Raw genomic sequence first — 24,785 nt, 5'->3', positions numbered from 1 at the left:
ATACTGTTACACACATTTATGAGTGAAATAGCCTCACTCCCATTTTCTAAAAAGAACATCAGCTTCAGGAGCGGGAAATTTATAGAGCAGGGAAGGGGGTTTGGTCCTTTTCCAATTTGCTGTTTCTCTGTATCAAAACCACACCCACCCTTTCCCCCTCCACAGGATTCCAGACACATGTATGCTACAAAGAGGCCCAAACAGCACATTAAAAAGGTGCTGAACCCCACACATTGGTCCACAGACATGCTCGCCAGGGACTGCGCTGGCATACAAATCGCTGCATGTATGTGAACTAGCTCAGGGGGGTCAACTCTCTTTTAAAATGCAACAGTGGCCACAAGGAGCACCCACACAGATAAAACAGTGTTTGTGTAGCAGCATCAGGTTTAAAATGGCCTTAAGCTCCAGGTTGATGGCTTCAGCAAATGACTGAGCCTTTTCTGTGCTGACGTTAATGAGTACCTCTCCTCTCTGGCAGTGGATGATGAGAAATCTCTGAGATAGAGATCAGGAAGATATTTCCTATCTCTGCAAACCCACCTACATTTTCTGAAGAAGAAAAAAAGAGCAGCATACAGACACGGGGAGGCGGAACGGTAAACATTAACTCTACAGCAAACATAGGGAGCTGGTACAGAATGGCACGAGAAAAGGGTGAGTGGGGAGGGGTGGAGGTGGATTTCACAGTGAAAAAGTATCATTGGCTGTGGCTTGCTGTTGTTTGTTTTGTTTTTTTATCTGAAAATCTTTGGACAGGAACTCCAAGATGAATATAGGGGAGAAAAATCAGGGAGGCTCTGAAACTTGAGCAGGGGGCAGAAGGAGTCTATACAGCTCAAACAACACAAGATGAAATGAGGAAGGAAACACACACACACACACACACACACACACACACACCATTTAGATTCAGTGTTCATACTGTGGGCCCGTACAGAGTGGCTGCCACACCAATCTCAAAAGACAGGCATTACAAAGCAAGAAAAATGTCTCTTTTAGTGGCCAATGTATGTATTTACTTAGTGGAGCCATTCGGACAACACGCTAACCCACACTCAGTGGCTGAGAATGGGCTGTTGTTGAACTGCAGGTTGTTTGTTGAACCGTGGGTTAGCATGTTGTCTGAATGCAGGACATTTTCTGCAGGGTGGCTTGTTAACCACACGGAACAATCCAACAATAAACCGTGGGTTCTCAAGGTTTTTGAGTAAGATAAGCCACACTGCATGATTAATGCAAGGTCTGCAGACCAGCATCCACCAAGTACTCAGTCCTCTTTTTGGAAGGATATACTAACCAGTAAGGCTAATAACTGGAAAAAAAATGATTATTTTGTGGCTACAACAGAGCTTAAAATGTATACAACAACAGTATGTTCAGGGACAACGATTCTAAAATATGTATCTGTGATGAATAATGGAAAACAGCCTGCGTGTGTTGATGTTTTTGTTATTATATAATTGTTTCCTTGTATTTCTTAAATAAAATACTTTAAAATGGGGGGGGGGGACAAACAACAACCCACACTAAACTACTAAGTCTGGGCCAGCGTGTTGTGCAAACTTAGCATTTATATAAAACTGCCTAACAACAGTGTTCCCCGGGTGGCTTACAGCAATACATATTTATTTCATACTCTTGCAGTCTGACCCTATTCATGCTAAGTCAGACGAAAGTCCCACTGCTTTCACCAAGACTTACTCCTCAGTAATTGTGCATAAGATTGCAGTCTCAGTGTTTTCCATATAATCATATTACAACAAGTAAGAGTTGCATAGCATGGGTTCGGGTTGGCTGTAGCCCACTATCTCTGGGATCACCTCAAGCAGGGTGCCCTGTTGTTGGTGGTGGCAATGCAGAACTCCCTTCCTGGGGGGGAATGACACTGAGAGGTGGGGAAACTGGAAATTACATAAAAGGAGATGAGACACACAGTATACACAACCACAACTCTTGGTGTTCAAAGCATGCATATTTAAGTAATCTTTCCAATACACTTTTAAGATAGGTTGGTAGTATTAACCCTTTACTGAAGGTGGGGGTGGGGAGTAGCAGGAGCTCCAAGAGAGAATGGCAGCTTGACCAAGGCCACCTAGCCAAGCGTTTGTCATTGAGAAGAGATTTGATCTGCTGAATTCCTGTTCCACATTACTGTGGCCACATGTTAGTGAACTAGTTTTTTTTAATTGAGTATAACAAACAGAAGCTTTGAGGCTGGGTGTTTTACACAGACTGCATTTCAAACAGCACAATTTTAAATGGTTCCATCGTCACCCTAAACTCAGAGGTTACTTGGGCCATCTGCAAAGGCAGTTGTTACCCACATGTTAACAGATTAAGACGCACACACAAGCCTCTGAAGTTCAGGCAATGGAGGTCTGAATCGTCCTTTGCTACTGCCTGTTTTAGGTCAGCGCTTTTATGCCATCCTAGACTGAGACACTTTGCAACACAAATGTGGATCGGGGTTGTGGTAGCAGTGGCTTAGAACAAGAGGGAAGAGTAATATGGTCTTAACCACTGTGAACACATTCTTTGCAATCAGAAGGTCCCAGGTTCAACCCCTGATATCTCCAAGAGGGGATGAAACAGACCCCCATCTGAAAACCTGGAGATCAATGGCCGCTGATAAGGCAGCTTCCTACGAGAGCCAGGAATCTCCAGTTCAAACCTTGCTTCAGTCACAAAGATCACTAGCTGGCCACTCAGGCAAGCCCTCTTTGGTGAGCTTCTGCCATGCACTGAAAACTTGTTTGTTCAGGCAGGCATTTGGGGTGGGTTAGGGTATTTTTAGAACATGATGTTTTAATGCTTAATTTTACTCTTTTTGTTTGTTGTGTTGTACATTGCCCAGAGTGGCCAGGTGACCAGCCAGATGGGTGATTAAGGAATTTAATAAACAAACAAACAAGCAAACATCCTCAGGCCCCAGTCTGCAATATGGGGTTAATAATATGGGCCTGCCTTACAGGGTTGTTGTAATGATAATTGGGATAATGTGCATGAAGTGCTTTGAACATTTGTGCACTAAACAACTGTCAAGTATTACTATGCTGCAGAGACTGCCTGCCAGAGAAGGTATTTATTGCACCGGAGCAAGGATTTGTTGCTATCTACCATGGCTGACCTTTTTAAAATGTCTTACTAAAGCAAAGTCAGGGCCTGCTTTTCTGAAAGAGATGGTACCAGAAGCTGAAGGCTGAAATCCCCTTATTGTTCTGTAGAGCAAAGAAGCCTCGCATGAGCTTTACAGCCACGATAGGGAACGTTTATTTATTTATATATTTATTTATTTCATTTCTATACCGCCCAATAGCCGAAGCTCTCTGGGCGGTTCACAAAAAAAAAAAAAAAAAAGAACGTTCCTGTGTGATTGTAGCGTTTGTATAGGAGAAGCGACAATGGTGGGCTTTTTCTGTGTTTATTCCCAACACAGGGAATTCTGCAGCCAGAGGCAGGGGACAGATGCCAGTGTCAAATGGGAAGGGGATGAAATAAGTTATCCAATACTTTTTGCAGGAGCTTTGTATGAAGTCTCCTAGATCTCTCTGGCCACAACCTTTTTGTTTGCCTTTTTTTTTAAAAAAAGCCAAAACCACAAAACCACAATAATAATTTATTTTAGCTGTGCTTGTACTGATCAATCAAGCCTACTGCACATGAAACTAATGTCTGGAGGATTTAAGGCAGGTCCTGCGTGGCACTGCATGACCCAAATACTGCCCATGACTGAAGAGTCATGTTTCCCAACATGCACAAGTGCCAACTGGCACCAATAGAGTTTTGTCCATTCTGTGCTCTGCCTGTTATACCATGCTGATATCTTGGAACCACAAGCTTGCTCATAGTTCTGCCAGTTCCATCATTTCAGCCAGTGACATCATGACCTCAGCACTTGATTGGAGGCAGGATGCTGAGGATACCTAGGGAGCAGGGAAGTCCCCTTACCATGCGAGGAAATGTGTGCCCTCTTAAGAATCACATACTCGGCTCCACAAATTCTACATGCAAATCAAGCATATGTTCAAAAGCAGCTGGGAGGCCACGCGGCAAGTGCTTGACGTTGGTGTATCTCAGATGTAGCCACACAGGTGGGATTTGCTTTCACCACAGAAAAGGAAGAATACAGAATGTGGGAAGGAGTGATCTTTCTGCACCAGAAATGCCTATGGTAAAGCAGGACAAGAGAGACTGGAAAAGGTAGGCTAACAACAGCACAGGAGGCGGGACAGAAACAAGAAAACCAGTAAAAACCTGCCGGAATAGGGCTGGTGTATCCATCACCTAGATAATTGATGCTTAACAAGAAGTTGGAGAGTTTGAGCTCTCTGAGAGACCGCTTGCCCCCATTTTAAGGCACAATAGTTCTGAGCTCGTGCACAACTGTTTACAGTAATAGAGATGCATAATCTCTAGAAAGCATAAATTCTGGTGGGGTTTTTGGTAGAGAAAGACCCATTTCTCTCTATTAATGCACATTTCTGCATATTTTTGGAATGTTCAGCACCAAAGTATAAGAGGAGGACTGCTAAGAGCCAATGTAGCAGTACATAACTGAATTTAAAAAGGTAAAAGGTAAAGGTGTCCCCAACCAGTCGTGTCCGACTCTAGGGTGCGGTGCTCATCCCCGTTTCTAAGCCAAAGAGCCAGCACTGTCCGAAGATGCTTTCGTAGTCATGTGGCTGGCATGACTGAACACCGAGGTGCACGGAACGCTGTTACCTTTCCCGCCAAGGCGGTACCTGTTTATCTACTTGCAATTTCTTGCTTTCGAACTGCTAGGTTGGCAGGAGCTGGGACTGAAGACGGGAGCTCACTCCGTCACGTGGCACTCGGGTCTCGAACTGCTGACCTGCCGACCTTCCAGTCTGCAGTTCAGCGTCTTACCCACTAAGCCACCGCGGCCAACAGCTGAATTTAGAAACCTCATAGTTAGTGGTGGACAAGCCCTATTTTGGCATTGCTGTTTTCACCTGGTGAAAGGTCTAGAAGAACTAGGACAAAATAACCCAGAAGTACACAGCCAGTGCTTACTCTCCGGATGTGTTGTCTTTCATGCTGAAAATACATGGAGAAGAAACAAGAAAGCAGAAATAAAGTAAAAGGGACACACCAAGAGTAACACATATACATGCATACATGTGCCACAAAAACAGTTCGCCAGGCAGTAAGGCAGTCATGCAAACAGCCCTTGGACAGGAAATGTCACTTTCAGCTTTAGCCATCGAACTCTTATGATTGAAAACACGTCTTGTCCTCCCAAGAACTTGGGTCTCTCCTAGTGTCTCTGGTCACATTACTCACATAGCTGGTTCCAGCATAACATTTCATTCCAAACTAATGCTTTTGAAATATCTATAAAGACATACATGTGGAAAACACTAATGCCTAATCATTCTGCCACATGGATGTTGCAGGAAAGATCTGGAACCAGGATTTTTGGATTCCTCCTCATGGTTCTTAGTCATGGATTCTTCCCGAATAATCTCATGTGGAAGCAATATTACAATATTTTTCAGCTGTATCCACCCACGAGGTAAACACTGCATTAGAAGAGACCCAGAGTTTATTTACTATCTAACTTCAAAACTCTTTAGCCTCAGTTGCTTCTCATGCTTCCCATCAAAATGGTGACTCTTGCCTTCTAACTATAGCTATTTGTCTTCGGAAAGGCTTGCCAGCCCTAACTCATCCTTGCCACCCCTAACTCATCTACGCCAAAACTTCGTTTGTCTGTCCAAACTAAAAATCCTGGTTGCAGGAACTTCTAGAGATGGCTGGCGTGTGTGTGTGTGTGTGTGTGTGTGTAGTTTCCATCTAGGGTTCCACTGCCTCTCCATGCAACCTAAAATGTATAACCTGGGTCCACACATTTGAGCTCACAAATTCCACTTGCACGAACTTGAAAGCTGAAATCCTTTTATAAGAACAAACTCTGCAAATTGGCTGGCTGGAGAATGCTGGGAGTTGTAGGACTTTTTTCTGTCTAAACGTACATAGGATTGGGCCTTCACTATGTTTTATTATGTGGTCTTATCATTGGTTTTAGTTTCACTTTTATTATGTAGGTTGCCCTGAGAGCTACAGCTCTAGGGCAACTCATAAGCTGAATAAATGAAATGAAGATGAAATGGTTGCCTCACCCCACCCCTTCCCATCCAAAAGCAACCCCAGGCACCCTAGTGACATTGGGGTCTGTTATCAAGCAGAGTTAAGGTTCCTTGGACACTGAGGGTTTTCAAAGTTAATTTAACTCCAAGGGCTGCAAGATGCAGGAGCCCACATCTCTTGGACTTGCTTCTAGTGGGGAGGTGACCTCCTGCACACTTTCTCTCTCAGAAGAGACAGGTGGCAGGCATTAAGAGCTCTGTTGGGTGAGATAATAGCACCTCTCACTCAGTTTGAATGACTGTTGTGACACACACACACACACACACACACACAAACCAGTTTCACAGTGCTTTGTAGAACACTTCGCCTATAGTCAAGAAAGCTACCCATTAAGACTCTAGAGGACATTTTCTAGAACTCAAATATGAGCTCAGCCAGACAGATACTATAGTCAGGGCTTTGAGGCACAAGTTTCTTCGAAATATGACACTTGTGTTCACAGAACATCAACTGCTCAGGGTCCAGTATCTTGCTTTGGTTCAGCTTCAAGCAGCCTTCACGCTGGAGAGTTGAGAACACTATTCTGGCTGTAGAGACTGCATTGAAAAATTTGCACTGTTGTCCTTGCTGAGGACCTCAGGTATTTCTGCATCACTCTCTCTCCTTTGTCAGTGTTGCATGCCCTTTGTTGAAGGATACTGGTGTAGGGCAGGAAGGAGAAGGGGGCACATGGTTTTCAGAAACAAGAAATATTGAGACTCTGAATAAGACCAAGTTTCTTTCCTGGCCTCAGAGGTACTATGGATGAAAAAGAAGCACTTGGTGATATTGGACAGGAAGGAACTAAGCAAACAGAACCAAGTACATTAAGGGTGGAGGGAAACTGGGATCCCTAGTGGAGGATATTAGAACACAAATAGTTTTGCATCTAGATTCTCAACAGGAAAGGAGAAGAGTATGGTAAACGTAATTAGTTACACATACATGCACAGGAAGCTCATGAGCAGGCTGTATCTTTGCTCTTAAAAGCTTATACAGGCTCCTTGTGGAAGGCTAGAGAGCGTGCAAAAGAAAAGGAGTCTTCATAAGGAGCATCTATCTAGCATTGGATTAATCCATCCTTCCCCAGTCTGCTGTTCTCCATATGTTTTGCACTACAACTACCAGCATTCCTGATTATTGGCCATGTCTGCTGGGGCTGATGGGAATTGAAGTTCAAAACAGGTGGCGGGCACCAGGTTGGGGAAGGTTAGATTATTCCAACATCTAGGAAAGTGACCAGAAAACACACAAAACGCAAAGACCTGGTTTTGATGATCAGATCTGTTTAATAAGCTGAGACATGGATGAACCTTTTGTCCACACATACAGTCCCTTCGCTGCTCCCTTCACAGGGTGAGCGATCAAGCCAGTTAGTCTCTAATTAACCACAGCATCTCATTTTGTCCAAGTTGGGAAACTATGATTACCAGCTTCAGTGCAAGCCATGGTATTAAACCATCTTCGAGCCGTAGAGACCTTCTGGTTTGATTGCTCACACCGCTAAGGGAAAAACAGGGGCTGCTTGTGCAGGCAAAAGGCTTTATCAGTTCTTGGTTTATTCAGCTGAGATATAATCGTCTGAATGCAGTCAAAGAAACACAAAAAGAAATCTTAGATAATTTAGAGCTACAGTTCTCCAAAGTCTGCTGCTCATGATATCTGATATCTTTAGTACTACTTACGTAATAAAGTACTTTGGAGTACATTTATTTTATTTATTTTTACATTTATATCCTGCCTTTTTTCCTCTTGCAAGGAATCCAAGGCGGTTTACAATCAAGTCCTCCTCTTGATTTTATCCTCACAACAACCCTGTGAGGTAGGTTAGGCTGAGGGTCAGTTACTGCTCCGAAGTCACCCAGTGAGTTTCATGGCTGAGTGGGGACTAGAACCCTGATCTCCCAAGTCCCAGTCCAACGCTCTAACCACAACACCACATTGGCTCTCACCCAGACATAATTCAAGTCAAAGAGGGAGGATGTCCTACTTATACCCATGAAAGCTATAAACAATTAAGTGGGGTACAAAGTCGGTCCTGTTGTGCAAAGAAAATGCTGCTGCTTGCATGAGGGTGGCAGAAAATCCAGGGGGAAACAAAACAGGATATTACAAGCTCTACAATAGGGATGGACAACTTGTGGCCCTCCAGTTGTTTTGGCCTACAACTCCCATGATACCTCACCATTGGCTATGCTGGCTAGGGCTGATGGGAGTTGTAGACCAAAAACATCTGGAGGGCCACAAGTTCCCTACCCCTCCTCTACAGAAAAAAGAGTTTCTTTCCATCCTAAATATACCAACCCATTTTTTGTTTCTCCTTTCCTGTCTACTGTGGCTACATAAAATCCACCTTTTTCTAGGATCCAATAGTAATCACAGTGCAGGATTTGCAGGAATCTGCTTTCCATGCAGAAGGATGGAAAACACAATACTGTTTTAAATTATATTTTAATTGATTTGTTTCTATGTTATGTTTTAATTAAGATCTTGCTTGCAATCTTTATTTTATTATCGTTGGCCACTTTGAGAACAATTTTTTTTCTAGAAATGGGGGATGTAAATGTAATAAATAAATAAAATAGGGTGATCCATGACTGAACAGGTGGTTATTGTAACCTACCGGTTTGCTAAGAAACCCTCTTTTAAAAAGTCAATACTCTTTCTGGCTCCAAGATCTATCACACTGCACATTCTTCTTTTAGAATTTAGATGCCTCAAGAAATGGCAAGATCTCATTTCACCCAGCACACCTCTCTCTCCTTCCCTCCCTCCCTGCATGCATCGAGGGATAAAGGAAACTGAAATACTTACATTGTACCAACTCTGGCTTTTCTGTAAGGACAAAATTAAAAAAAAAAGAATCAGTTAGTATGGAAGTTCTGGCACTGGGTAAAGAGAGGGGAATGAAGAAAAAGGATCTTGGAAGCATTATGCCAAATATGGGGAATTATCACTAAAACCAGAGGGGGGTGAGGTTAGAGACAAAATGGAATTGGAAGGGTTCTAGAACAGGCTTTTAGGTGTTTATCCCAAGATGGCCAAACTGTAATAAACACCGATCACAAATAGCCGTTTGGTTGCAAAATACTCCACCCACCCACGCCGGAGTAGAGCGTCATCATTCATACTCATGTGTCACTTCTAACCTGGAAATGCCAGGCAATGGTTGATAGCAGTCTTACGAGGGTGTTCACACCAACTTCAGAACCACACAATGGCAGAGACAGAGAAATAAGGGAAATCAAGTGGCCTAAAAAAGGAATTCGAAAGCTAGAAGGCCTGCTCCCCATTGCAATCTGGATGTTCCAACAGACTTGCTGTGCAAACGTGGGCAATGTTCTTGGTTTTATTTTTTCCCATGTGCAGAATATAACAATGATGGGTTCTTCCTTAAGAGGACCCTTACGATGTACACTTGTTTTACAGACCTGAACCTGGAATCCCATCCATACATTTCAGAGTTCTTCTCTGCATTTGTAGGCTAAAACCTGTGGAAGGCGGGATGTTTACAAAACGTTGGACAGTGCCTTAAAATGCAACTGTGGAATCTACCCACTAGATCAGCCTGGCCTTCAAGAAAGACACAAAGGGGCTACACTTTTGCTAGCTTAACAGGAAAACTTTCAGCACCTAATTTCCCCTCCTTTATTTATTTAGTTCTAGATTATGCCATTTTGTAAACTATTCAGCTCTGCAACAGAAAGGCTATTAATGGCTTACTTTGTAGCTTACTTTCGAGGCTGCTCCAGAGAAACAAACCACATGGGTTACAATTTGCATGGTAGTCTGCTTGCATGAAGCTGTACCTGTGTGGTTCAGGTGATTTTTCAGCCACAATACTGTAATGTGTTCCAGGGTAAAGACTACATTCACTTTATGTGAGCACACAAATGACTGAAGATGCTGTTTAACGGTTCAAGGCTCTCTTTACTCATGTATGCCCTGAGCCATTCTTTCTTGACTCACTGAAAAGGGCAGAGTCACAGATAGGAATTATTGAGAAAGGTCTGAAAGTAAAAATTGCCATGATTATCAGGCTTACAGTTTGACAGTACCTTTGAACCCAGCTCTGAGTCTGGATGCAGAGGTGACAGCTGCTGGCAGGGGTGTGTTTGCACAGTTTTGGCTGGTGCACCAACTGCATCCTTTCCATGAGACATCAGATTTGGCTATGGTGAAACATGCCCTATTTACTCATCTTTGGATTATCACAATGCACTCTACATGGAGTTACCTTTAAGAAGTATTCAGAAACTGCAGCTGGTCCAAACTTCGGCAGCCAGACTGCTGACTGGAGCAGGTGGAGCAGGTTATACAGATCATGCAACTCTCTTGTTACAACTGCATTGCCTCCTTGTCCACTTCGAAATCCAGTTCGAAGTGCTACTTTTGACCCTTGAAGCCCTAAATGGCTTATGGCCATACATGAAGGACAACCTGCTCCAATATATTAAAATTTGCAGGTGAAGCTCTTTTCTGTGTCCCACTGATGGCAGAGGTGCATTTGGCAGGAACACAACAGGAGCCTTTTCTATGGCTGCACCCAGATTTTGACATTTCCTCTTTTGGGAGATTTGCCTTGCCCTCTCTTTGATGGTATTCCATTGAAAAAGAGCGGGGGCAGGAAGGAAAACACCTCCTTTTCCCAGATGGCTTTGGCACATCAGTTGGCGGATTTTAACTGGATGTTTTCTGCTGCTTGTGGATATGATGGGGGGGTTGGCATGTGATTTTATGGTGTATTTTTTAATATGCTTTCATTGAGGGCTGGGAAGAGTTTGGGCTTGCGAGATCTACTGTTTTATTAAAACCCAAGTATCCACCAACTGGAGCCTGGTATGAAAGATGTTAGACTTAGAATTAAATACTTCTGAGCCCAAGAACTTGTTTTGGGTAGCAGAACTGAATGGAGCTCATAGTCCTTCTACTCAAAACCCCACTCCCTGTTACCCGTAGGTTTCATCATTTCAGTAGTATAATTTAGGGTGGGAGAGGGAAGTCATTCAGTTGATGCTATTGGTGAACAATTCGGAGACAGGCATGTTTGCCCAAAGATCTACCAGTAGATCCAGATCAACCTTCTGCCCATCCCTGCTATTTTGTAATTTGATGATTTGTTCATTGTTAGCTACCTTAAGCACTACTCTGTTAAAAAGGTGGGCTATAAATATTCTTAATAATAAATATAACTCTGTGGTGTGCCCACTCTTTGAATACACTATGAAGTTCTGGCAGGCTGTTCTCAAGAAGAATTTTGTAGAGCAGGAGGAAGTACAGAAAAGGGCAACTAAAATGATTGGGGGTTGGAGTTATCTTCCTGAGAAGGAAAGGCAACATCCAACTCCGAGTCCTGAAAATGGTAGCAGCACCAGTGGAAGGGGAGGAAAGTGAAGGCAGTGAGAATTTAGGAAGACTCTGAATTCCAGGGATTCATAGAATTATAGAATAGTAGGGTTGGAAGGGGCCTACAAGGCCACCGAGTCCAACCCCCAGGGAGAGCTCTTCAACTCACTTTCCAGAATTCCCTCTGGACACAGAGAACTTATCACACTGTCCCATGCTCCCTCACCCTTACTTTATATAAGAAGTGGAATGACAAGGTGATGGACTAAAGGAAAAAGAGAAGAGGAGGAGGAGGAGGAGGACAGGCAGCAGGTCGGTATCAAAGAAAACAAGATAGAACCAAGATCTTACTTTGATCAGGTTTAATCTGTCGTACTGGAAAAAGAAAATCATCAAACATTAGAATGGAAAGAAAAGGAAACAAAAACATATAGGGCATAAGGAGGAGATACTATCTACACAAGAGGGCAAAGGGAGCGACTACAGGGAAGTAGCATACAAAGCTACACCAGCCCAGGGGTAAAAACAGTAGCTATGCTATTACACACAGTTCTACAGCAAGGCAGCACTTCCCAATGGGGAAGCCTGGAGGAGCTCTCTCGGATTGAGACTGCAGAGCCTCTATCCAGCCGCATGTAACTGAACATATAGTTTAGGAAAGGTGAGCCCTGCCTTGGCTGGAGCTGTGGAGCACACACTGCAGGTTTATGTGATCAGCTCATACATTAACTTGCGTCAGCCCTCCACTTGTTTACATCTTCCAGGGTCAAATTAGTTTGTTGTGAGCTGAAGGAGAGTCAGCAACCCTGGCAGAATCAGGAGCTCCTATATCGCTTCTCTTTCATCCCGTAATAAGGGATCATATGAATGTTAACCTAAGATAACCTAGGAAATCTAGGATAGCCGAGGAAAGTTATCATCTCTAAGATGCAGAGGACAGTGGAACGCTCTTAAGAAACAAGGGATTTGTTGGCATGTATGTTCTCAAACAGCACTGGTGTACTCCAGCAGCAACAACACAAATGCTACATGTCTGTACTATTGTCAGTACTTCAAGCTCAAATTATTCCACCCTAAGTAGGCAGCATGGACAGTACATGGCAAGTACTTTGCTCCTGAAGAGTAGGTGTGTATTCAGCATGTGCAGGCATTCCTTTTCCATGAAGACAGATGTTGCTGATTCACAATCACTGTCCTGACTGAAACATCCTCAGGTATCCATAACTATGTAAACAACCCCAAGACAAGTCATACCTACTTATTTGTGCTGATTTATCTGTTTAGTTTCGATACTTTAATGGGTTAGGAGTCGGGATGTCAGAGAAATCTGCAATGGAACTAAATGAGTTCAGATTTTGATGAATCCGACCCACAGATTCCACAGGCTTTCCCCCTGTCGAGCGGATTCCATGGACTTGCAGACTGCTTTCCTAGCCTTCTCGAATTTTGTGTAAATTTCATCATGGAAAAATATGCAAACTTTAAAAAAAAACAACAGCCAAAATGTGCATTTCCCCCATAGGCTAAAGCACAAAAGCGTGCATGGGAGGGGGGGTGTCTTGCACATTTTCGCACATGCAAATTTGCACAAATGCACATTTGCACAAATTCAGAAACAAAAAGAATCCGATTCCATGGATGGGCGGATGATGGAATGACAGGCACCTCACAATCCGCGAAACACAGAATGGATTTTACACAATCTATACATCCCTAGTTAGGAGTAGGGATGCTGGAGAAATTAGAGACAGACTAAAATGAGCTGGGATTTCTAAGAATCTGACCTGCGGAATCTGCTGCAGAGAGAGCCCCTCAGGCTGTGCAGAGCCCGTGGACTTTCGGATGATTTTTTTTACTTTCCTGAAATTTACGCATATAAATTCATAGGAAAATATGTAAGTTTCTGCTGAGGAAATGTTGAATGGAATGCGGGGACAATACGCTAAATGATACGTACTAAGGTAAATTATGTACATACTTGCGTAAATACTTATGTAATTATTTGTGTATTTTTCCACACGACAAAAAAAAATATATTCGGTGGGTGGATGATGGAACAAAAGGCATCTGACAATCTACAAAACACAGACGGAGCAGATTTTACACAGTCCATACATCCCTAGTTAGGAGTGGTCTTGCCCTTATAGCTCAATTATAGCTGGAACAGACGTTCGCATATGGAATGTCCCATCAGTCCTCACTTGCCACTGAGATACATCCGGCCCAACGTCCAGCTCCAGAGCACCCCCTGGTTACTGCCATGGGCTCCTGGCCCAGCCATTATTCCTGGCAACAGAAGGGGCATGCAGGAAACAGCCAGCTCATGTCTCTTTTCTTTACCACTGCTGCTGCTTCCAGTTATATCTTTATCACACCAGGATTATTTTGTTCTCACTGGAAGTGGGGAGGGCAAGCCAGGGATTATCCCAGATGTAGTTTCACAGCAACCCCAACACATTCATCCCATCCCATTAGTATGGGCTTGCAAAATGGCTGAGATGGGTCAGCCAAAAATGACAGTGGAAAGAAGGGCAGCAAATGGGAAGTGTTCAGAAACTCCCTATGATTAGGAACAGTCCTGTGTCCAGCAGCTATTTGGATCCAGAAAACCTACATTCAAATCCTAGCAACTTGGGTAGCAACTGTTTCTCAATCCAGACTTTAAAATATGTCAGTAATTGCTCTCCAGGGCAATTGTGAAGATTAATAACCCAGTGCAGGGTATTCTGACACTGCGTTACAAACACGGTGCACAGTCTTACTGTGGGTTAAAGAGCTGGTATTCAATTAACGAAGGCTAATCAGCCCAATTACAGTAAAGCTTCTGTCCAGTTTTACAGGTAAGGGAAAGGAAAAAAATGTTGTGGAACATGTTCTTGGCCAGTGGTGGTTCAATTTACCACTGAGATCCTGTTTCTCAACAAGCAGGTTGGGGGGCACAGAAAACCTGCAGCACCCTCACCCTTTCCTCTCCCATAGTCATCACACCTTTTCCTTCTGCTTGGCTGCTGACACTCCCAGTCCTGGATGAGGAATCACTAAGGAGCGGTATAATCAGCACAATTGTTTGGAATACGGCATAGGCAGATGCTGCAAGGTTGGGCAACACTCTCCAGGAGATACGTTTGGAGGTGACCTGGGCTGCCCAACAATCTAAACTGAGTTACACGGCCCTACGCTGTAGCCACAGCATGCTGGATTCTGTCCCAGCACATTAATTGTCCCAACACCTTACTCCATTCCTGCCCTTAAATTATTTCCCCACTAGATTTTTTGCCCCTTGAAATAAAAAAAACAAACTCCTCTGCTATTCAGCATTATTAAGATCCCATTTTGGAAGCAGAAGGTTTTCAACGGTTTGAAGGAAGTCAATGCTTTCCTTGTGCAAGGACCAGCAAGATACCTGTCCCCTAAGAGCAAGGCAACAGGGGCTGTCCTAGGATAAGCATTTGCATACCTTCATGTCTGGTTTCCAGCCAAATGGAATGACAGGATTTGCTCCTGTGTCTTAGATGCATCTTTGGGTACCATATGTGTGAAAACCAAGTATCTATCCTGCCTTGAGGACATGAGTAATGAGTTTGAAAACCATAGCTAGCGAGGGGCTCCCTCTAATGGCAAAACTGTGCCATCACAGCACGTGCAACAAGGAAGGGAGAAGGATATGAGTAGTTAGTATCTCAAATGACAAAAGGTATGGGAATGGAGTTGTCACATCTCATTGATCATAAGCTCTTACATTTGGAAAAGCAGAAGATTTCTGAGATAAGGCGTGAGAAATGAAAGAAGCAGAAGAATCAAACAACAAGATTTTGGAGTACATCCTTTTTGACAAACTCAGAATTTTTTCAGCTGCTTGAATCTCTTTCAGAATCCTGACCCAAAGGCGGATTACAAAACATGATGAGGCAGGTTTCTAGGCTGTGGCACAGACTGGGTCAAGAGTGGGTGTCAAGATGGTGGCTGCAACCACGTGGGCCAAAAAAACTGATTTCTCTGTGGCATAGCTGAGACACAGAAGCCTCTTTATGGACCAATGGTGGCCACTCTTCATAAACACAAGCCTAAATCTGAACAGGGCTGATTGGTTCTAAAAGGAGAAGGGATATCATCCCAACAGGCTGGTCATGCTCTCAGCTTGTCCTCACTGTTCTTTGCTGCCAGGATGTCTTAATCCAGATTTCAACACATGATCAAAATATGGCTCTCTGTTCTATGCTTCCAGATTTCAGGAGAGAGAACAACTTGAATACTAGTTTGTCACAAGATGTCCCTCATCTCTACCTCAGTTACAAACAAAAAAACAAAAACCAGCATTTCTCTTCTTTGCAACTTTCCCGTGTACTTTATTCTCTGCAACAGCAAAGTCTCAAGACATTTCCTTAAGAATGCTTTGAAAATGCTCTTCAGATAAAATGTTTCAAGTCTGCAGGTTTTACGTGCCCTATAGGGGGAACCCTTCCCACCCCAGCCTTGGCAGCTTATGCACCCAAATGCTATCCTGACTGACAGCATCATCCAATGTCGCGTTATGCACACTTACGTTTGTGCAACAGAACTTTCCTGTCTTTTCCTCCCCACCTAGACACCAGCAAAAAAAGTCTGTTCCAGAGGGTCCCCCAATCCTCCAGAGCAAGTATTGGGGGATCTTCTCTGCTGAGGGATGGCATTCTGTTGGCAGATGGACACAACTGGATTTCACCGATTACCAGAACCCTGGCCTCCAGGTTCCTTGGTTTGCAAACACACACACACACACACACACACCTTCATCCTTACAGAGCTTACTACAACCATTCCTAGTTCCTACCTATCCTTTTCCTGTCCTCTACTAGAGAGCAACCTTCATACAAAGTTACTTCCACACAGCATGATAGGAGTCAACCACTGACGGCAAATAACTCAACTAGGGAAACCAGTAAGAAATTGGGACACAGGGACAATGTATAAGAAATGAGTGAATGGCTGAGTCTGCCTCTTAATTATCCAAATCAAACTCAGCTCGGCTAAGGAGAAAGTTTGTCTTTACAGTTTACTACATATGTTTTGACATTCATATGCATTAATATTTTATTTTCTCGGATAGCTAAAGGAGCTTTAACTTATTTTGATTTTAGCTTCAGACTAAATACGATCCCTGGGGAAGGTAACGGCAACCCACCCCAGTATTCTTGCCGTGAAAACTAAATGGATCAGGACAACCAGAAATATGTTGGTATACCATCGGAAGATGGGACTCCCAGGTCGGAAGATGGTCAAAATGCTACTGGGGAGGAACAGAGGATAAGTGCAACTAGCCCCACATGTGATGACGCAGCTAGCTCAAAGCTGAAAAGATGACTAGCGGCCGACGGTGCTGGTGGTGAACGACGAATCCGATGTTCTAAAGATCAACACACCATAGGAACCTGGAATGTAAGGTCTATGAGCCAGGGCAACCACAGATGCCCCAACCACAGATGCTGAAGAAGCAGAAGTACATCAGTTCTATGAGGATCTGCAGCACCTACTGGACAATATGCCAAAAAGAGATGTTATTTTCATTACAGGAAACTGGAATGCTAAGGTGGGTAGTCAAACGACACCTGGAATTACAGGCAAGCATGGTCTGGGAGAACAAAATGAAGTGGGACATAGGCTGATAGAATTTTGTCAAGACAATTCACTGTGCATAACAAACACTTTCTTCCAACAACCTAAAAGACGACTTTATACATGGACTTCACCAGATGGTCGACACCGAAATCAGATTGACTACATCCTTTGTAGCCAAAGGTGGCGGACATCTATACAGTCAGTAAAAACAAGACCTGGAGCTGACTGTAGTTCAGATCACGAACTTCTTACTGCACAATTTAGAATCAGACTAAAGAGAATAGGGAAGACCCACAAAGCAGTTAGATATGAGCTCACTAATATTCCTCATGAATATGCAGTGGAGGTGAGGAATAGATTTAAGGGACTAGATTTAGTAGATAGGGTCCCGGAAGAACTATGGACAGAAGTTTGCAACATTGTTCAGGAGGGAGCAACAAAAAACGTCCCAAAGAAAAAGAAAACTAAGAAGGCAAGATGGCTGTCTGTGGAGACACTGGAAGTAGCCCAAGAAAGAAGGAAAGCAAAAGGCAACAGTGAAAGGGGGAGATATGCCCAATTAAATGCAAAATTCCAGAGGTTAGCCAGAAGAGATAAGGAATTATTTTTAAAAAAGCAATGCATGGAAGTGGAAGAAGGTAATAGAATAGGAAGGACAAGAGACCTCTTCCAGAAAATTAGAAACATGGGAGGTAAATTCCAGGCAAAAATGGGTATGATCAAAAACAAAGATGGCAAGGACCTAACAGAAGCAGAAGAGAGCAAGAAAAGGTGGCAAGAATATACGGAAGATCTGTATAGGAAGGATAATAATATCGGGGATAGATTTGACGGTGTGGTCAGTGAGCTAGAGCCAGACATCCTGAAGAATGAGGTTGAAGGGGCCTTAAGAAGCATTGCTAATAACAAGGCAGCAGGAGATGACGGTATCCCAGCTGAACTGTTTAAAATCTTGCAAGATGATGCTGTCAAGGTGATGCATGCCATATGCCAGCAAATTTGGAAAACACAAGAATGGCCATCAGAGTGGAAAAAATCAACTTATATCCCCATACCAAAAAAGGGAAACACTAAAGAATGTTCAAACTATCGAACAGCGGCACTTATTTCACATGCCAGTAAGGGAATGCTCAAGATCTTGCAAGGTAGACTCCAGCAATTCATGGAATGAGAGTTGCCAGATGTACAAGCTGGGTTTAGAAAAGGCAGAAGAACTAGAGACCAAATTGCCAATATCTGCTGGATAATGGAGAAAGCCAGGGAGTTTCAGAAAAACATCTATTTCTGTTTTATTGACTATTCTAAAGCCTTTGACTGTGTGGATCATCACAAATTGTGGCAAGTTCTTGGTGGTATGGGGATACCAAGTCATCTTGTCTGCCTCCTGAGGAATCCGTATAACAACCAAGTAGCAATGGTAAGAACAGACCACGGAACAATGGAGTGGTTTAAGATTGGGAAAGGAGTATGGCAAGGTTGTATACTCTCACCCTACCTATTCAACCTGTATGCAGAACACACCATGCGACGTTCTGGGCTTGATGAATCCAAGACTGGAGTTAAAATCCCTGGAAGAAACATTAACAATCTCAGATATGCAGACGATACCCGTTGATGGCTGAAAGCGAGGAGGAGCTGAGGAACCTTATGACGAAGGTGAAAGAAGGAAGTGCAAAAGCTGGGTTGCAGTTAAACCTCAAAAAAAACAAGATTATGGCAACCAGCTTGAGTGATCACTGGCAAATAGAGGGAGAAAACGTGGAGGCAGTGACAGACTTTGTCTTTCTAGGCGCAAAGATTACTGCAGTTGCTGACTGCAGTCAGGAAATCAAAAGACATTTACTTCTTGGGAGGAGAGCAATGACAAATCTTGATAAAATAGTTAAGAGCAGAGACATCACACTGACAACAAAGGTCCGCATAGTTAAAGCAATGGTATTCCCTGTAGTAACCTATGGCTGCGAGAGCTGGACCATAAGGAAGGCTGAGCGAAGGAAGATAGATGCTTTTGAACTGTGGTGCTGGAGGAAAATTCTGAGAGTGCCTTGCACTGCAAGAAGATCAAACCAGTCCATACTCCAGGAAATAAAGCCAGACTGCTCACTTGAGGGAAGGATATGAAAGGCAAAACTGAAGTACTTTGGCCACGTCATGAGAAGATAGGACACCCTGGAGAAGATGCTGATGCTAGGGAAAGTGGAAGGCCAAAGGAAGAGGGGCCAACCAAGGGCAAGATGGATGGATGATATTCTGGAGGTGACGGACACGACCTTGGGGGAGCTGGGGGTGGTGACAGCCGACAGGAAGCTCTGGCGTGGGCTGGTCCATGATGTCACAAAGAGTCGGAAGTGACTGAATGAATGAACAACAAACGTTTCCCTGGTTTAACAAGAAAACCTATCTGAAAATATTCAAACTCTCCTCCCACCTATCATCCTCTTGATCCATGTTTACTTATTTTCCATGCGATGAAAAATGCCCCAGGACACCTTGGGATTTGTTTGTGATTCCTGAGTTATTTGCACAGCCAGAATATTGCATAGCTTTCCAGCTGCTCCCTCTCCTGTGCGGAAAAGAAACTGGGACTAAAGCAGTGCATATATATGCTGCATGCATGCATCCAACATATAGTTAAACTATGGAATTCGCTGCCACATGATGTTAGGTTGGCTGCCAATTTGGATGGCTTTAAAAGGCAGTTAGACAAATTCCTAGAGAGGTCTATCAATGGCTACCTGTCCTAATGGCTATGTGCTGCCTCCAGTATCAGAGGCAGTATGCCTATGTACAGCAGTTGCTGGGGAACATGGGTGGGAGAGTGCTGTTGTACTCATGTCCTGCTTGTGGGTTTCCCGTGGGCAGCAGGTTGACCACTGTGTGAACAGAATGCTGGACTAGATGGGCTCTTGGTCTGATCCAGCAGGGCTTTTCTTATGTAGACTAACATGGAAATTCTCTGGAAATTATTTTCAAGGTCTCACGTCGGGCTCATACTTGAGTCCACAGTGCAATGTCAGGACTAAAATATAACATGGGCAGAGGGTTGTGGCCTCTGAAGACACTTTTGCACCATTCATAGCTTTTTTCAGAGGCAGACAAATGTATTGTTTCAACGTGGCACTTTCATATAACTTCAGACACAGGTAAGACTCATGAGAGGGCTGCAGTGTCTTTTAAAAGTAACATGACTAACACATTCATAATTTGAAGTCAAGGAGCTGATTCATACACTCACTCTATGTCTATTCATGTTCCACATCCCATTCTGTCACACATGAAGTAATGTGTGGATCTGGTGCATCTGGCTGTACGTACACAGGCCAATTTCACGCTATTCTTCCTCCTCAAAAAAGGAGTGAAGGAAGGATCATGTGGATCAAACCTACGGCAGTACATGCAAGGTCCTCACATCACCTGCTACTTTAGTGGCACAGTCGAAACCCTGCCCCCCTCCATCACACACAAAAGACCAATAGCTGAGTGAGTGATTGAACAAAGGCTGACACCGGAAAAGGTTGGAACATTAGAATGGGTTGCCCAGCTTCAGCATTCTCCCTTGCACCTAGTGATGTTGACAAAATAGGACTGTAGTACCACAAAACAAAATATTTATCTGGCACTCCTTTATGTGGAAAAACATAGACATTTGAAGATTACCTTCATGCAGACAACATGAATTCCCAGGTTTTTGTGGGAAACATGTCACTGGGGCTGTTCACACAACCCGCTAACCCACACTCAGTGGTTGAGTGTGGGTTTTTTTTGAACCATGGGTTGTTTTTTGAACCATGGGTTGTTTGTTGAACCATGAATTATCGTGTTGTCTGAATACAGCCAGGGTGGCTTGTTAACCATGCAGTGTGGCTTATTTTCCTCAAACAATGCACTTTGAGAACCCATGGTCTGTTGTTGGTTGTTCAAGGTGTTGTGTGAACAGCCCCAGTGTGTAGTATGGAGGGAGGGGAGAGAATAGCTGTGTTCCTTTGAGGTCATTGGGTCATGAATATTCATGCCAAATATGGTAAGGAAGGGAACAATGACCCAGCATGTTGGAAGGAAGGCAGTAGCTGGTAGCTCAGTTCAAAGGTCCTGCCAAGGAGAGCCCATGGCAGGCCTGGAATTAAAGGGGACCTCTGGGTTTCCCAAGGATACATTCCTCAGCTGATAGATGTCAAAGGGGCTACAGAATAGGCGGTGTAACCTATCCTTTGTAGTCGACGGGAATCATAACATCACAGATCAGACACTAACTGCTGAAAGGTTGTTACTCAGATGTATGCAGCACTGTCCATGCGCTGCTGGGGTCTTCAAGCAAAACCCAGCTGCAATGCTCAAAAGCATTCGGGCACAGGAGGGAGAAGGAAGCAGTCACCAACATTCCCACAGTAACACTGGGAGAATGCCTTATGGGGAGGAAGGGAATGCACAATAGCATAGGATGTCCCCAAGAACCAAAGATAAATTCTAGGGTGGGGTAGACCAAAAAGTAGAAAGAAAGCTTACTTTGGAGAGGCGCTTGTGTGTCTAAAACAAATATACAGAAAAAGCATGCAGGAAAGGAAACAAAAATGAAATTAAGCTCACAAGTCAGGAGAAACAAACTCAAATCAAAGAGGAAATACATGTCCTTCCCTTTCATACTTCAGAAAGGCCTTGAGCCAATGGAACATTTCACAGTCCATTGGATTTGACCCCAAATTCCCTCCCTATCAGGCACCTCACAGCAGTAGCAAAGCTAACTTCCAGAACTATAAAACTTTTGCTTCACCTTGAGGAATCCCTTTTTGGAGGAAAGAGGAATTTGCTTTATTTGTGATTCATTGAATCCATTGCTCTCTATAGAGCCTGCCAACAATCGTGCAAGCACAATGGAATAAGGTGTACCTTTGGGAGTCTGACAACAACTCTGCTACCAACAACCTACCAGTTTGTTTCATACAGTCTGACACTGGAACAACAGGCAGCTGTCTAGTACTCCACTCAACACTTCATCTTTGCAAATTAAATCCCGACAGGCATTTTTCCAGCAGCTACCTGCTGTAATATCCTGTTCTGCTCATTCATGGCATACAGATCTGGGTTTTATAAGGCCCCACTGACTAATGCAATAAAGACACAGAAATAATTAAAAATAAGGAGGGGAAACCTTCAACAGCTGGAACCATAAAATTTATTACAATTCTCTCACGCACTGCTTATGAAAAAACAATCCCTCTCAGGAGCAATAGCTGTCTCCAATTAAGCCTAATAAACCCTACCATTTCCTTGACTGAAGATCTATCTTCAGTAACAGAAAATGAGCTTTTTATGAAATGTGTGGGCTAGGCCAGGCCAATTCAGTATGGCATGTACAGTCCACAGAGCCATGATAATCAAGCCTGACTCAGAAGGACCAGGCTCAGGTGGGTCAAACTACCAGAGCACTAAAGGGGCTAGGACAAGGGTAGGCAAGTTGTGTTTTGGCATACAAACCTCATCATCCCTCACCATTTGCTATACTGGCTAGGGCTGATGGGAATTGAAGGTCAAGATGCATTGGGGGGCATGTTGCCCAGCCTTGGGGTAAGGAATATCAGTATGGCCTTAACTCTTGGGTTACATTACGTCTGGGTGGAGTCGTGATGGGCAGAAGTGACACCTCCAAGATACAACGGTAGGGGCTTTCAAGCTTTCTACAGCACGTGGACCAACTATATAATTCACTGCTCCATGATGTAGCAATGGCTACAAAGTCATTTAGACAAATTCATGAAGGTTAAGACTTATCAGTGGCACCTAGTCATGATGGCCATATGCTATCTCCAGGACCAGAAGCAGCCAGCCCCTGAATACCAGTTGCTGGGGAACAACAGCAGGAGAAGGCTGTTGCCCCTGTGTCCTGCTTTGGGGCTTCCCGTTGGCATCTGTTGGGCACTGTGGGAAACAGGATGCGAGACAAGACAGGGCTTTGATTTGACCTGGCATTCTTCTTCTTATGTTCTCATGGGTTTTTTTACCTTCAATTAACACTTTCCAAAGCAACTTCTCTGTCAAGAAAGCTTCTGTACATTGCAGAGGTTTCTTGGGTTCGCACTCAGTTCACACAGGGTACCAGCTAGGCCTGTGGAGTATTGTTCACCACACCAGCCTTTGCACCTTTCTAATGTGGCTCAGAACATCTGTGCAACCTAGTTAGCAAACTTTATGATTCCTATATTCAGTTTCCTGGAAGTGGCATAGATGCTAGGGGAAAGGGACTTTGGTGGGTGGGTGGGGTTAAAAATCAGTCTATGGAATCCATTAGGACCACCAATTTCTCATGTATATGTGTGGGTGCTGTGTGGGTACAAAAGGTATTTCAAGGTGGAAAAGCAGGTTGTCAGATGAGACCTAATCAAGTGCCAATGTTTTAGCAGAGGGCAACATTAAGATATAGTTGGAGTGAGAATGAAAAGAACAGGGAATAGGTGTAAGCACACAAAACTGGGAATGATGCAGGTGGCCCATTTCCCCATTATACATTTGAGAGACAGAGAGAGAGAGAGAGACCACAAACTATGAGTGTCTGGACTCACCTTGGAATTCTTGGCCCCGCTACGACCCGATTGGGAGGAACAGCTACGCTGCACACCTTGCTCTGGTGTGGAAGGGGATTTGTCTGAAGAATGATCTGAACCTTTCTCCACCATGGCGTCTCCTTGGGGATCCTGTGGCGTTGGAGACCGGGAGCGTTTGCGCAGGATAGGGGAGCAAGCGGGAGTGCTGCGGTTCGAGTTACTGGCAGTGCTGAAGGAGGAGAAAGAGAGCCAAGTCAATATCCATCAAAGGAATGTGACAAAGTGCAGCTATCGCATGGTATCTAGGATGTACCACCTGGGGACTACAAAAGGGCAAGATAGACCAGGATTTGGGAAATTTGGCTTCCTGGATGAGGGCCTTAGTCCTCTACAGTGCTCCTCCCAAAATTAGGGTTGCCTAACCGCCTACATGGTGGAGCCCAAGGGGTAAAGGGCACTTAGGGGTTGGAGACAAGAGGTTGCAGCTGTCAAGTGCATCAAACAATTGATTGTTTTTCCTTAATTGGATCTACTGCAATTTAACTTAATGCTGCTGAAGAAGACCACTGGGTTAAAACACATTCAGCAAACACGTATTTAATTATTTTGTGTGTAAAACATATTTGTGGTGTATAACCCAAGTGCAATTCAGTGATACATTTATATACAGATTACTTTAATTAACATTTATTTGCAACTGACAAGGGTCTATTTAGTCATTCTTACCCAAAAATATCCATGATTTATAAGTTCAAATTTAAACACAATGGGTTGGATCCAGTTAGTTGAATTTAGGTCCCATTGAAATCAATACGACAAGTTAGTCATGACTTACCTTCCATTGATTTTGATGGGACCAATTAACTTTGGAACCAGCCCAATAACTTGCAACACTGTATTCAGTATTCTATTTTATAGATGTATTTTAGTTTGTGTGGTACTTGCAATTATTAACTTTATCGGGGCACCTTTTATGTCAGGGGATGCTCTCTAAAATTTTGTGACATTATCACTGCTTCAGTTCTGTTCATCTCTAAATTTCCCAGGCGTGTGTTTTAAAGCTGGCCAGCCAAATGCAGGTCTGGGGAGTGAGAGAGATACCCTTAGCAAATTACATTTGCATACACCTTCCAGCTACTTTATGGCATTCCCACA

The 24,785-nt window shown here is 43.7% G+C and overlaps 1 protein-coding gene across 5 annotated transcripts in view; it reads right to left on the bottom strand.

The window, feature by feature from the left end:
• The window catches only part of GRAMD1B (GRAM domain containing 1B), a 180,918-nt gene that overhangs the window by 36,697 nt on the left and 119,436 nt on the right, over nucleotides 1-24,785 (bottom strand). For 2 of the 5 annotated variants that reach the window (XM_084803611.1, XM_084803612.1), the window contains exons 3-5: nucleotides 23,649-23,859; nucleotides 8,968-8,988; nucleotides 5,038-5,061 (exon numbers count right to left, since the gene is read on the bottom strand). In XM_084803611.1, coding sequence (XP_084659737.1) covers nucleotides 5,038-5,061; nucleotides 8,968-8,988; nucleotides 23,649-23,859 — 256 coding nt within the window. Of the gene's footprint in view, nucleotides 1-5,037; nucleotides 5,062-8,967; nucleotides 8,989-11,850; nucleotides 11,875-23,648; nucleotides 23,860-24,785 lie in introns of all 5 variants that reach the window. The other 3 variants (XM_084803614.1, XM_084803615.1, XM_084803613.1) reach the window with 2 other exon arrangements.

This window comes from Heloderma suspectum, chromosome 6, assembly GCF_057233095.1.
Source record: "Heloderma suspectum isolate Gila_16-S chromosome 6, 16-S_ref, whole genome shotgun sequence".
Taxonomy (NCBI): domain Eukaryota; kingdom Metazoa; phylum Chordata; class Lepidosauria; order Squamata; family Helodermatidae; genus Heloderma; species Heloderma suspectum.
This window is presented reverse-complemented; position numbering and strand designations above follow the sequence as displayed.